Below are 15,820 nucleotides of genomic sequence, written 5' to 3' on the forward strand. Positions count from 1 at the left end.
GTGGCTCTCCATCAAGTGATCAGGTCTTTCTCACAGGCTACAAGTGAAGACTGACATCTGGGACGCAACTGCGTGTGTCCTTATCCAATTCTGAGGCGCATGAAGATATTGGAAGAACTGTCCACATTTACTTTTCGTCAAGATGAGTAGGCCTAACAAACAGCAAAAATTTAAATGATAGGCTAATATTGTCACCCATCAGACTATTCTTGATTTAAAATTGTCTTTACATATACTAAATCATATATGTGTGAAATTAGTTTTGAAACAGGGACAGCGGAAAAAAGTGCATGTCAGCTATGCACTTAAATAGCGAATGGGGGATTATTTTCCAATGGTTCATTTTCATGCCAGCCAGATAGGCTACACTCCTGTTGTAAAGAGAAGCGATGTGCTTAATATTAGGAAAGTTGAGAAATACATACATTAGGCCTAGCCTATAGAAAGCTGATGGGATCCTCCTTTTTTTATAGAGGCCATCACATTTCTCACGCAATTGCATAGCCTATAGAAATGTTGCGCAACATGAGCTCATGGGCTCTCATGAAATGTTTGATTACATTTTTGATTACATTTGCACTGATGTCTGAGTGATTAGAGGGACAATAGAGGGCTGAGTACCAGGCAGTTAGTAAGTTTGGTAGGCTACAAATGACCATCAGCAGCATCAGAGCTTGGAGAAGCCTAATCACGTGACTAAACGGTCACATGGAATTTGACTGCCGCCATGACTCATGACCGCTGGTGTGGTGGTAATATGGTCACTAACAGCTCTCTCCAATCAAGTTGTAGCAACATCTCAAGGATGATCATAGGAAATTGGATGCACCTGAGCACAAGTTGGATTGTCATAGCAAAGGGGTGTGAATACTTATGTAAATGTGAATTTTTTGCATTTCATTTTCAATACATTTGAAACCATGTTTGCGCTGTCGTTATGGGGTATTTTGTATAAAGGGGTAGTACAAAAATCTATTTAATACATTTTGAATTCAGGCTGTAACACAACAAAATGTACAATAAGTCAAGGGGTATGAATACTTTCTGAAGGCAATGTAATACTAAAGTACAGTCCGAAGAAGACTGGCCACCCCTAGGTTCCTGCCTTCTAGGGAATTGTTCCTAGTGTTACAACCTGGCTCAAGATTGTAACAAACAATAGGAAACCACACACTGAGTAAAGGAATTACAAAGATAATCAGATGAGGCATGGTCAGTAAATTATGTGTCAAATGCCGAAGCCACAACTAAAGGTACGCATGGAGAGAGGAATTCACTTGTTGAATATGGGGGGGGGGGGGGGCTTTATGCCACAGCTGAGTTTTCACAGGTGTGCCCCATCAGCACTGACGACCTTCCCAGCTCTGCCCAACAAGCAAGCACAGCAAAACCCAGAAGGCAAAGCAGGGAGGGGCCGTCACACTAGGCACTGTGCTTCTGCCTCTGCATTGCTTGCTCTTTGGGGTTTTAGGCTGGGCATCTGTAAAGCACTTTTATATTTAATAAAATACATTTCATAATAAAGTATTGACTGTTTATGTTGACACTGGGGTTTCATAGAGAAAACCCCATATGGCCAGTGCACAACTCTTCTTAGCTCTTGATGACCAAAATGTAAATGTAACATGTCCTGATAAGCGCAAACACGATCATGTTGCAGAGGTTCACAACATGGGTCAAGAAAACTTGTCTGAAAGGCAATTTACAATACATTACTCTACTCTAAACCTAATTGGACCACAAGTCTCTCAGACATCTTTGCAGTGCTAAAATAAGTCAGGGTTCATCATGTGAAAGAGGCAATTAATTCAGACATGATTAGACTAACACTGTGGATTCAACAGTCAGTGAATAGAAGGAATTGAAATACATCAGTATTTGGTAAGACTACTAGAGATATGGGGGTAGCAGGGGAATATGTTTCCCACAGATTTCCTACAATTGAGTCAAATGTAGGTCATCTGTCCCTGACCATAGCGTAGTAAATGATAGGAAAGAATGGACACCCTGGAATTCTAAGGGTGTACATTAAGTGTACTCTAAAGTAGGTTGGGACTTCAAAAAACAGTGCATTGATTTTGAGAGAGTCAACTTCAGCATTGTAAGTAGGAGTATTGTTCTACAAATGACACCCTCTATAAACCAAAGAGCCATTAAAATGAAAGCTCTCCCCAGGAGATCTGTGAATCGCTCCCCAGCCCTCTCAAAGATACCACCTGTAATGAAAAACATTTCATTTCCAAATGGGAATCCACAAACAAGGGGACTGAACTGGCCCTCTGGCTAAATGGGTTTATTCTCCTATATTGTTAGACTGATAAAATAGCAATTGCTTGGCTAGAGTCCCTTTAGAGGCCAGGCAAGGCAATATGACATATTTTGTAGTTACAGCGAGAGTCAAAAGCCCACTCGACATGCCTGTTATGTGTTATATTAAATCAAATGAAATGCTATTCGTCCCATGCTTTGTAAACAACAAGTGTAGACTAACAGTGAAATGCTTCCTACGATGCAGAGCACGACATGGGGCACGACAACACCCCTTCCCTACAATGCAGAGAGTAAAAAAAAAAGGAGAAATAATAGGAAAGTAATAACATAATAATATAAGTAATAATAAATACACAATGAGTAACAATAACTTGGTTATATACATGGGGTACCAGTACCGAGTCGATGTGCAGGGGCACGGGGCAATTGAGGTAGATATGTACATATTACTAGGAATAAAGTGACTAGGCGACAGAATAGATAATAAACAGTAGCAGCAGCAAATGTGATGAGTTAAATAAAGTTCAATCAAAACAGGTCAATGATAGTCCGGGTAGCTATTTGGTTAACTATTTAACTTACTATTTATCAGTCTTATGGCTTGGGGGTAGAATCTGTTCAAGGTCCTGTTGGTTCCAGACTTGGCACATCAATACCGCTTGACATGCGGTAACAGAGAGAACATTCTAGGACTTGGGTGACTGGACTCTTTGAAAACATTTTGGGCCTTTCACTGACACCGCCTGGTATAGAAGTCCTGGACGGCAGGGAGCTCAGCCCTAGTGATGTACTGGGCCGTACCCACTACCCTCTGTAGGTCCTTGTAGTCGGATGCCAAGCAGTTGCCATACCAAGTGGTGATGCAGCCAGTCAAGATGCTCTCAATGGTGTAGCTGTAGAGGATTTGAGGGCCCATGCCAAATCTTTTCAGACTCCTGAGGTGGAAGAGGTGTTGTCGTGCCCCATGACTGTGTTGGTGTGTATGGACCATGATAGATCCTTAGTGATGTAGACACAGAGGAACTTGAAGCTCTCGACCCACTTTACTACAGCCCCTTTGATGTGAATGGGGGGAGTGCTCAGTCCTCCATTTCCTGTAGTCCACGGTCAGCTCCTTTGTCTTGCCGAGGGAGAGGTTGAAGTCCTGGCACCACACTGCCAGGTCTCTGACCTCCCTATAGGCTGTCTCATCATTGTCGGTGATCAGGCCTGTCGTCAGCAAATTGTCGGTGATCAGGCCTGTCGTGTTCGGCAACGCAGTCGTGGGTGAACAGAGAGTACAGGAGGGGACTAAGCATGCACCGCTGAGGGGCGCCTGTGTTGAGGGTTAGAGTGGCGGATGTGTTGTTGCCTACCCTCACCACCTGGGGGCGGCCTGTCAGGAAGTCCAGGATCCAGTTGCAGAGGGAGGATTTCAGTCCCAGGGTCCTTAGCTTTGTGATGAGCTTGATGGGAGAGGGCAGTGTGGAGTGCAATAGAGGAGTGCAATGGAGATTGCGTCATCTGTGGATCTGTTGGAGTGGTATGCGGATTTGACTGGGTCCAGGGAGGGTCCAGGGATGATGGTGTTGATGTGAGCCATGACCAGCCTTTCAAAGCATTTCATGGCAACAGATGTGAGTGCTATAGGGCGATAGTCATTTAGACAGGTTAACTTGGCGTTCTTGGGCACAGGGACTACAGGGGTCTGCTTGAAACATGTAAGTATTACAGACTGGGTCAGGGAGAGGTTGAAAATGACAGTGAAGACACTTGCCAGCTGGTCAGCGCATTCTCCGAGTATGCGTCCTGGTAATCTGGCCCTGTGGCCTTGGGAATGTTAACCTGTTTAAAGGTCTTACTCACATCGGCTACGGAGAGCGTGGTTACACAGTCATCCGGATCATCTGCTGCTCTCATGCATGGTTCAGTGTTGCTTGCCTCGAAGCAAGCATAGAAGGCATTTAGCTCATCTGGTAGGCCCCATCACTGGGCAGCTCGCGGATGGGTTTCCTTTGGTAATCCGTGATAGTTTGCAAGTCCTGCTACATCCAACGGGCTTCCTCGTATTGTATTTGGAAGATCTAAGCCGGCTATTCCCAACCTGGGGTACGCGCAATGCAGTCGGGGGTACTCCAAATAAAAATGTGATTCACATTTTCAAATAATGCGTTTAGATTTTCCAATGGGGCTATACATTTGGGTGTATATTTTTTTCTCGCCTGAGTAGCCTCGTTTCACTGCCAAAAATAAAATTAACATCTAGTGTTCAGCGAAATAACAACACAATGTCAAATATAGGTAGCCTAGTCAAATAATTAACATCCTATCACATTAACCGTTACTCTCTCGCGGTAAACCTTCACTCTTGCGCAGATATTTAGAAACGATACATGCCAATTTGAAAAATAACCCACGGCAGTTGGAGCGAGAATTAAGATGACTTTCGAGTCGTAAGACATGTATAAAAGCAACAGATACCATTAATAAGAAGGGGCCAGAAGCGTCTTATATGGTGAGCTACCGAGTGGCTAGGACAGACGAGGCCCATACTATTGTGGAGAACTGAATTATTCCTGCTGCCGTTGATATGACTGGGACAATGCTGGGGGAAAAGGCCAAAAAAACTATACAGACAATGACTCCATCAAACAACACTGTTTCACGACACATCAGTGACATGATAGGAGATGTTTTGAAACAATTACTGCTTTGCATACAAGCCAGTGAATTCAATGCATTACAGCTGGATGAGTCAACAGACGTGGCGGGCCTGGCACAGCTCCTGGTATATGTCCGTTACGTTTAAGGTGGGGTCAATTAATGAAGACATCCTCTTCTGCAAACCACTGGAAACCGGGACAACAGGAGAGGATCTTTTTAAAGTACTGGACAGCTTTGCGACATCAAATGGACTTTGGTGGTCAAGATGTGTTGGTATCTGTACTGATGGCGCAAAAGCCATGATAGGGAGACATAGTGGAGTGGTAACGCGCGTGCAAGCAGTTGCTCCCGATGCCACTTGGGTACACTGCAGCATCCAGAGAGGCTCTTGCTGCCAAGAGAATGCCTGACAGTTTGAAAGACGTTTTGGACACTACAGTGAAAATGGTTAACTTTGTTAAAGCAAGGCCCCTGAACTCTTGTGTATTTTCTGCATTATGCAATGCTATGGGCAGCGACCATGTAATGCTTTTACAACATACAGAAGTGCGCTGGTTATCAACGGGCAAAGTATTGAGACGTTTTAATTAAATTGAGAGACGAGCTTAAAAAGTTTTTACTGACCATCATTTTCACTTGTCTGACCGCTTGCATGATAACGAGTTTTTCACACGACTGGTCTATCTGGGTGATGTTTTTTCTCACCTGAATGATCTGAATTTAGCATTACAGGGACTCTCCACAACTATATTCAATGTGCTGGACAAAATTGAGGCTATGATTAAGAAGTTGGAGCTCTTCTCTGTCTGCATTAACAAGGACAACGCACAGGTCTTTCCATCATTGTATGATTTTTTTTGTGTGCAAATGAACTCAAGCTTACGGACAATGTCAAATGTGATATAGCGAAGCACCTGAGTGAGTTGGATGCGCAATTACGCAGGTACTTTTCCAAAACAGACGACTCAAACAACTGGATTCATTATCCCTTTCATGCCCTGCCTCCAGTCCACCTATCGATATCTGAACAAGAGAGCCCTATCGAAATTACAACAAGCGGTTCAGTGAAAATTGTATTTAATCAGAAGCCACTGCCAGATTTCTGGATAGGGCTGCGCTCAGAGTATCCTGCCTTGGCAAATCCCCCTGTTAAAACACTGATGCCCTTTGCAACCACGTACCTATGTGAGAGTTGATTCTCGGCCCTCATTAGCATGAAAACTAAATACAGGCACAGACTGTGTGTGGAAAATGATTTAAGACTGAGACTCTCTCCAATACAACCCAACATTGCAGAGTTATGTGCATCCTTTCAAGCACACCCTTCTCATTAACCTGTGGTGAGTTATTCACAATTTTTTATGAACAAATAAGGTTTTATATGTAAGATGGCTAAATAAAGAGCAAAATGATTGATTATTAATATATTATTATTTGTGCCCTGGTCCTATAAGAGCTCTTTGTCACTTCCCACGAACCGGGTTGTGATAAAAACTCACTAATTCTTATGTTTAATAAATGTATTGTATAGTGTGTGTGTGTGGCAGGCTTACAATTATGGCAAAAAACAACATTTGAGAGTGCGCTGACCCTGGTGCTAGAGGGGGTACGCAGCTGGAGGTTGAATGTTTGAACGGGTACAGCACTATAAAAGGTTTGTCAACCACTGATCTAAGCCGTCTGCTAATTGGTTTTGGAGACTGATCTCTCTGGGTCCACAGGGGTAAACAGTCAAGGCTGTGTAATTTGTCAGTTGGTGGTTATTCTTTGGGGAGGAAGTGGGCTTCCATTTGCTGATCATAACAGCAGTTACTTCCTATTGTAAAGCTTACAAACATCAGTATGTTGCAGACCTGCAAAAATGATCTCTCAGACTCAAATGTCAATAGCCTAAGTCTACATAACTTTGCAAAGCGGAGTGTTCTACTGCTCCCTCTTATAATTGTTCTAAAATATTAAACATCTGCAACTACTAAAAACCACTAGTATGTCTCAACCTGGAGCAGGATAAAAGACTTTGATGTCATTCTTAGATAATGAAATACTGCCCCCGCTTGGTTTAACAGGGGAACAGGTTTTAGTTTTCCATCATTGAAGGTCAAACGAGTCATGTTGTACACGATGAAGACACAGCAGTTTTATTTTGTATGCTAATCACAACAAGGGAGATGTGCTGAGGCAGATGGTTATTGATGATCTTACACTATTAGCACCAACAGTAGTCTCTGGGCGCAGTTTTTCAAAAATGATCAATCTGGGTTTCGTCTACCGGATAGGAATACATGCATAGAAATAGAATAAATAGAATGGGCCCCAATTCAGAATGAATAGAATGAGTCCCAATTCAAGTAAATTATTTGTATAAAGGGAGTCCACATTCAAGTAAATTATTTGTATAATGGTAGTCCCCATTCAAGTAAATTATTTGTATAATGGGAGTCCCCATTCAAGTAAATTATTTGTACATTCTATTTCTATGCATGTACTCCTGTTCGATAGCCGTAATCAAGATAGACCATTTTTTGCAAAACTCGGCCCTTTCCGCTCGGATCTTTCCGCTCTAAAATAAAAACCACACATATAATGTTGTGAATACTAGGATCTGTTCTAGATTGGATCAGTAGATGAAGTGTAGCCTACAATGAATTGAGGTCAGGTTTTTCTGTTTCCTTTGATCATTCTTGTTTTGTTCCCATGCAGCAGCTTCTCACAGTGATGCTTTCTTTTCATAGAACATGATAGTGCGTGCGTGCGTGCGTGTGACAGAATGGTTTGAACATCAGACTTTCTTTGAGGTGAACTATTTTCACGTGGCACCAATTTACAGTATGTATTCTAGACTGCTGTTTTTTCTTTAGCTCCTCGATCCTCTAAAATGTTATAATTGAATGGAAGTTACAGTAATCTAGAAAGTTAAACTTTATCTTATTGTAGCTAATATATACAGTACCAGTCAAAAGTTTGGACATTCCAGGGGTTTTCTTAATTTTTTACTATTTTCTACATTGTAGAATAATAGTGAAGACATCAAAACTATGAAATCATGTAGTAACCAAAAAAAGTGTTATACAAATCGAAATATATTTTATATTTGAGATTCTTCAATGTAGCCACCCTTTGCCTTGATGACAGCTTTGCACACTCTTGGCGTTCTCTCAGTCAACTTCATGAGGTAGTCACCTGGAATCCATTTCAATTAACAGGTGTGCCTTGTTATAAGCTAATTTGTGGAATTTCTTTCCTTCTTAATGCGTTTGAGCCAATCAGTTGTGTTGTGACAATGTAGGGGTGGTATACAGATGATAACCCTATTTGGTAAAAGACCAAGTCCATATTATGGCAAGAACAGCTCAAATAAGCAAAGAGAAATGACAGTCCATCACTACTTTAAGACATGAAGGTCAGTCAGTCCAGAAAATGTCAAGAACTTTGAAAGTTTCTTCAAGTGCAGTCGCAAAAACCATCAAGCGTTATGATGAAACTGGCTTTCAAAAGGACCACCACAGGAAAGGAAGACCCAGAGTTACATCTGCTGCAGAGGATAAGTTAATTAGAGTTAACAGGACCTCAGATTGCAGCCCAAATAAATGCTTCACAGAGTTCAAGTAACAGACACATCTCAACATCAACTGTTCAGAGGAGACTGCGTGGATCAGGCCTTGATCGTCGAATTGCTGTAAAGAAACCTCTAATAAAGGGCACCAATAATAAGAAGAGACTTGCTTGGGCCAAGAGACACAAGCAATGGACATTAGACTGGTGGAAATCTGTCCTTTGGTCTGATGAGTCCAAATTTGAGATTTTTTGTTTCAACCGCCGTGTTTTTGTGAGATGCAGAGTAGGTGAACGGATGATCTCCTCATGTGTGGTCCCCACCGTGAAGCATGGAGGAGGAGTGATGGTGTGGGGGTGCTTTGCTGGTGACACCGTCTGTGATTTATTTAGAATTCAAGGCACACTTAACCAGCATGGCTACCACAGCATTCTGCAGCGATACTCCATCCCATCTGGTTTGCAGTTAGTAGGACTATCATTTGCTTTTCAACAGGACAATGACCCAAAACATACCTCCAGGCTGTGTAAGGGCTATTTGACCAAGGCGAGTGATGGAGTGCTGCCTCCATATATATATATATTCTCAGTCGGTTTTGTCTGTTGCAAAATGTTTTGCAACGGAAACCATTTAGTGTTTACTCTACGAACCAAACGGAACCAAACGGGGAGGGACCTACCTGAATTTGCCCAATAGAAACTATCTTTTTCGTTGGAAAATGTTTTACGTTTGGAGTAAACGGTTTCTGTTGCATAACGTTTTGCAACAGACAAAACATTTTGCAACGGAACTCGACTAATGAATAAACCTCAGCCGTCTGCTCTAATGGCACTGCAGCACTTTGCAGGCTCCTGTGAGTTTGGCTTAATCACTTGTAAGACTTGATTGAGTGTGTGTTAATAAACATTAGTCTGTCTCTCTCCTCGCCAGTGATTAGTGGTTTATGTGCTCTGCTCTCCCGTCCCCAGGCTGAAGACGCAGTCCTGAAGATTGATGGAGGGCCATGCTATTCAAACAGCAGGCGTTGCTGAGACAGAAGCTCTTCTTGTTGGGCAGCCTTGCTATCGGGAGTCTCCTCTATCTAGTGGCCAGGGTTGGGAGCTTGGATAGGTATGTCGTTTGCTGAAAGCAATGCCTGTTGAATGTGAAGTATAGAATGATTTTTGTTTATATAAATAATCTAATATTTTTTTCAAATATCAAAATCTTGATCATATGATTAGATTATGATAAGACTTCATAGTATTTAACAATGTGTTTAAAGTTAAGTCCAAAGTGCTCTAAAGTTTACTGATGAAATTATTATATAGAACTAAATGTCTCTTTCTGTGTTTTCCCCTCCTCCAGGCTGCAGCCTATTTGCCCCATAGAGAGCAGACTGGGCCCTCCTCACCTGCCGGAGCAGATCCCTCTCCGGACCCTGCAGTATAAGCGTGGTCTGCTCCATGAGATCCGCAAGGGCAATGCCACCAAAGAGCAGATCCGCATGCACAACCTGGTGCAGCAACTGCCCCGGGCCATCATCATCGGGGTGCGCAAGGGGGGCACTCGCGCCCTGCTGGAGATGCTCAACCTGCACCCAGCTGTGGTCAAGGCCTCGCAGGAGATCCACTTCTTTGACAATGAACAGAACTATGCCCGGGGTATCGACTGGTACCGGGAGAAGATGCCCTTCTCCTTCCTACACCAGATCACCATTGAGAAGAGCCCCGCCTACTTCATCACAGAGGAGGTCCCCGAACGCATCTTCAAGATGAACTCCTCCATCAAGCTGTTGATTATTGTGCGTGAGCCCACCACCAGAGCTGTGTCCGACTACACACAGGTGCTGGAGGGCAAGGAGCGTAAGAATAAGACCTACCACAAGTTTGAGAAGCTGGCCATCGACGGCAACACGTGTGATGTGAACACAAAGTATAAGGCGGTACGGACCAGCATTTACACCAAGCACTTGGAGCGCTGGCTGAAGTACTTCCCCGTGGAACATTTTCACATTGTGGACGGCGACCGTCTGATCACAGACCCGCTGCCTGAGCTGCAGCTCGTCGAGCGCTTCCTCAACCTCCCCTCCAGGATCAGCCGGTATAACCTGTATTTCAATGCCACCAGGGGATTCTACTGCCTGCGATTTAACAATGTCTTCAACAAGTGCCTGGCAGGCAGCAAGGGCCGCATCCACCCTGAGGTGGACCCCTCAGTGGTGGCCAAACTGAGGAAGTTCTTCCACCCCTTCAATCAGAAGTTTTATCAGATTACTGGGAGGACGTTCAACTGGCCCTGAGAAACTAAGGGAAGGTCTAGGCCTAGCCTATATGAACTTCTTAACTGAAGTTGTTCTGTTGGCATTTTCAAGATGTCAACCACAACAATATTAAAGGATATTAAAAGCACTTTGATTGAATTTAATACGTAGAGGAGAGTGGGGTAAATTGAGCCGAAGGGTTAGTTGAGCTACTCCTTGTTTCTAGGAAACCATACACAAAATGTACCATGTGACCAAATATTAAGGAAGAGGTCGTCATTTCATGGAGTCTATGAAAGAAAAAAACACATGGAAAAAGTGGTAAGCAAGTTAGGGCAAATGAATGTATTGTGTTATAGGTTTCATGCGGCTTGTATCTAAACCAAGGTGGATTGTTTTGTATATCAGTTGGGGTCTCTATAAGCTACAATATGAGGTCCTAAACCTAGCATGAAAGCGCATCCTTGTACCTGTGTGGGCTAATATAGTAAAAATGTTTGCCTTGGGGTAAGTTGAGCCAATGGCCACCATACCCCATACAGATTATGATTACATTTAGTCAGTTTTATGCATAATATGCATCGTATTTTTGCAATGTGTCATTCATATGAACTCAATATACTGCATTTGTATTGTTATAGAGCAGACCTAATCATTCCCTGTGTATACAATTGTAAAACATCCAGGGATCTAGCCCCCCTTTAGGTTCTTGAGAGAGCAGCGAAGGAAGTGAGAGAAGGGAAGAAGTCCATTCCAGAAGCACCAAGGGATTTACTGAATGACACTGAAGAGGTACATTGACAAAAATGAAAACAAACATGTACCTGTGTGAAAGAGAGGCTGCGACAGAGTAGCAGAGACACACAGGTCTTATCTGATGACATGGAGTCTGAGCTTGCTAAGCATATCCAGAATATCGCGGACCAGCTTCATGGGCTTAGTAGCCTCAAATGCAGAGAACTTGCCTACGAATTGGCACATCGAAACAATATCACTGTCCCAGACAACTTGTCAAGAAATGCAAGGGTAAGTCATATTTAACAGATACATCTATATCTGAATATAGGCATACATTTAAAATTTACAGTACAATATACCTCACCCCCATTCCATGAATTAAACTTTGACTAACCTGCACCATCACCCACTGTCACTGTCACGTTCCTCGTATTCTCCCTCATCGGAAGATATGTCGAAATCACTCGATGACCAATACGCAGCAGGTTGACTGTTCCACATCATATTTATTTTAGATGGAAACGACAAAACAAAATAAACACGCAGAGGAGAAAGGTGACAGTTTCACAGGTGAAACGAAACACAGTGCAAAATTACAATTACCCACAAAAATCAAACACAAACACACCCCACTATATGGGACTCTCAATCAAAGGCAGATAGACAACACCTGCCTTCAACTGAGAGTCCCAACCCCAATTAACCCAACAGACATACACTCACCAAACTCCACATAGAAATACCTAACCTAGAACCTACCCCAACACTCACAACCCCACTATACCATAACCAAACATAACTGCCACGTCCTGACCAAATATAATACAAAAAAACCTAAGTATATGGTCAGGACGTGACAGTCACAGGGCACCATCACCCCAAGGTGGATCAATTTACTTTATCCCTATGCTCAATTTACTCTGGGATAAGTTGTGCAAAGAGACCTATTTTTTTTTGACAAACTATGTTTTTAAAACTGTTATGTTTACATGAATTGATTATTTCCAGGGATACACAACATCCTGAAATATATGTAGATATCTTTGTTAGAAAGAATACTATATTGTTGTAGTGAGGCTGAATGTAAAAAAATGGCTCAACATACCCCACTCTCCCCTGTGAGAATGACAATGTGACCAAAATCTGTAATGGAATCAATTTATGTTTGTTTCTTAATATGTAAGGGGGCATAAGAGGAAAAATGGTTTGTGAGTTGTGTGATTACAAAACAATTCAGTTTAATGCACCTGATCTTTCTTCATAATAATTCACCTGTCTGACACTTGTGCCCGTTATAAACTTGGCATTTTGCCATCATCTCAGCCAATATTGAATGAAGGGTATACTAAAATGAGCGATAGACATGAGATTATTTTAAGTGAACATGTGGATTTTAAAAGAAGACTTGTCAGTCAACAACACATACATTTAACATATTTAAAGGCTATATCATGAAGCTATATATGTGGCAATGTTTCATATAAAAACAACCTTGACAAAGACGTAGGCTTACGTGTTCTTGCAGTTCTGAGTGTGATAGTCTTGCATTTATTACAGTTCTCATTTTGGTTTTGCTTTTCTCCTGCATGTGTATTGAACATACAATTGACAAAGCATTGGCTCTCTAATGTAGTGTTGTGTTATTTAATTTATTCCAGTATCATTCTTTAAACATGTGCTACTTTTATTTGTTTCTATGTTGTTTTTAGGTAGTTTTATTTTTCTCAAACTACCATGACGTACTTGTATCCGTAATATAACCCAGAAATCTGTAGAAGGGTAGGAGATTCTCATGAGGGAATGGGAACATAGATTTCTCATAAAATTCTGACTCCGATGATGTCCTCATACGTCAAGCATTTAAATGTTGAATAAGGGATTTAAAGTGGTAACTTTGTTCTCATTCTTTTTTTCCAGTATTAATGACATGTTTGTCATTCCCCTTGGTGAAAAGCCACAGTAAAAAAGTAATTTGTTAGTTACTGTCAAACCATCTAATGCTTATTCTACTACAATTAAAATATTTGTCTTATGTGCAAATAGCCATCCTGTATCATAACTGTGTTGTTCTGTAACAAAAAATAATTGAATTAAAATGACATGTAAACACGTGTCAGCTGAGTCATTTATTATTTCTGTTTTGTCTCGTAATCTATCGTGTGGTTCAAAGACTGAGACTCTTCCTTGATGCTTTCATTAATAATCACTGGGTCATTCTATTGAGTCTGTAATTTCAATTAAATTAGAACTAGAAACTCCTGATACCTTCATTAATTGCCCACATCTCAGCAAATACATAATTCCACATTTAGTATCTTATTATTAGAGGGTCAAAGTAAAACAGAAAAAGTGGTATTTTCTGATCTGCTGCAGTGCAGAACAGCTATTCAGCCACAAACTATCTGGCAAGATTGTTCAATGTCCAATTTTTCCAAATCCTAATTTCCATTGCTTCAATGTTGGCTTGTCTGGACTGTATCTGAGTCAGGCTGTGTGTACAGTTTAATCTTATTGAATGATGACACCTACTGCTGTGCAGTTGAATGAGATGATGAATCATGTGGGAATGGAGTGGCAAAGACTCAATAACAAAAATTGTCCTTCACAAAAATCTGAGCAGGTTGTTCATCCTTGTTGCAATAATAAAGATGCTGATCATTTGGGGAGACATTTACTTCATGAGAGAGCACCACTGCTGCCGAGCTTCAGTTATTTTGGGGATAGTTTTCCATGACAGGCTGGTCTGTATCTCACTGACACCTTTCCTGCTTAGAGGAATAAGGCAACTTCACAGAGAGTTACACACAAATAGATAACTTTATTTCCAGAGGACATATGAGATGGATGTGGTTCTGTTCAAAGAGAGAGATGAATGAATATACTGCACAGAACTATCATAGCATTACAATGAATGGGTGGATACAATACATAGATAGTGTTACATGCCTCGGACTGAGACGTGGTCAGCAGATAATAGTCCTGAATTAACAGGGTGGAATGATGAGACGGAGAAATGTTAACAGTGTTCATTATTAGGCATTCTCCAAGACTGATGAAAATAAAGTTATCTTTTGTTAATCTTTTTTTCTGTTGTTAAAATCAATTATACATTACAACTGCAATGTACTGTAGTATTAAGTATTTTCACATTCCATATTGAGTATCAAATATAAAGGTTTCAAGTTCAAAAATCTATTTCATACATTTTCACATTCAAACACATTCTGTCACGTCCTGACCAGTATAAGGGGTTATTTGTTATTGTAGTTTGGTCAGGACATGGCAGGGGTGTGTTTGTTTTGTGTTGTCGGGGTTGTGTTCTATGTTTTGTATTTCTATGTTCTATTTTCTAGTTTTTCTATTTCTATGTCTAGTTTATTGTTTTGACCTTCAATTGGAGGCAGCTGTTCCTCGTTGCCTCTAATTGAAGGTCCTATTTAGTAGGGGTGTTTTTCATGGGGTTTTTGTGGGTAGTTGTTCTTTGTATAGCCTAGTAGCTTTACAGGACTGTTTCATCATTGTTTTTGTAAACATGTTTATTTTTGTTTTCCTTCTTCAATAAAAAAGAAGATGAGTATACATATTCCCGCTGCGTTTTGGTCCAATCCCTATGACACCTGTGACACATTCGCCTATTACCTTTCACAAATAGTCAAATGAATAGTGCATATAACCTAAAGCTATTCAATCAGTAGTATTTAGCATCTAACAACAAAAGCTATTTGGCATATAAAACCATCAAATTGTACCATAATCAACTTTACATTATACAGAGCTGTACTAGCAGTACAAGCAGGGTTATTTTCCATAAAGCTCCAAATGACTGGAGGCCTGTGCTAAACAATGCTACTACCATTACATTCTAAACCATCAAGACGTTTGCTAACAATAGCTGATACCCAATAGCCTAGAGCTATATGGCGCTTAGCAAAGTTGTATTCAGGTTAGCATAAAGCTAGCGAACTGTTAAACTTTCAACACATTCTGTGGTCACATCGCATATTTATATATTTTTCCTGAAGTAAACTGAGTCTTTGTTCATAGAAAATAAACCAAAGAGCAGTTAAACATTGTTGGAAAAAGTACAACAAGTTTGGACGCCATCTTATTCCCTTTAATTACATGGAAACCATTAGCAACCTAGCCAACCTCCATTAATTATAATGCGGAAAATACCAATCAGTTAAAACTCCCTTCAATTACCTTCAAACATCACCAAACTAATGACCTATGTAGTTAACCAGGTTATCTCAATTTTTGTCAGTCATATTGCTCTTTTGCACATTACATACCTGAATTAACAGGGTGGAATGATGAGACAGAGAAAAATTTGTAGCGTTCAGTTAAGGCATTCTCCAAGATTGAATAAGCAA

At 41.1% G+C, this 15,820-nt stretch overlaps 1 protein-coding gene across 1 annotated transcript in view; it reads left to right on the top strand.

The window, feature by feature from the left end:
- LOC106571321 (heparan sulfate glucosamine 3-O-sulfotransferase 5) overlaps positions 1 to 13,559 on the top strand; it is a 100,229-nt gene extending 86,670 nt beyond the window's left edge. The window contains exons 2-3 of the mRNA XM_014144259.3: positions 9,436 to 9,577; positions 9,815 to 13,559. Of these exons, the coding sequence (XP_013999734.1) occupies positions 9,471 to 9,577; positions 9,815 to 10,748 (1,041 nt within the window). The 5' untranslated portion in view covers positions 9,436 to 9,470 and the 3' untranslated portion in view covers positions 10,749 to 13,559. The remainder of the gene's footprint in view (positions 1 to 9,435; positions 9,578 to 9,814) is intronic.
- The last annotated feature ends 2,261 nt before the right edge of the window (positions 13,560 to 15,820 follow it).

The sequence above is a fragment of the Salmo salar genome, chromosome 15 (genome assembly GCF_965601325.2).
Source record: "Salmo salar chromosome 15, fSalSal1, whole genome shotgun sequence".
Lineage (NCBI taxonomy): Eukaryota > Metazoa > Chordata > Actinopteri > Salmoniformes > Salmonidae > Salmo > Salmo salar.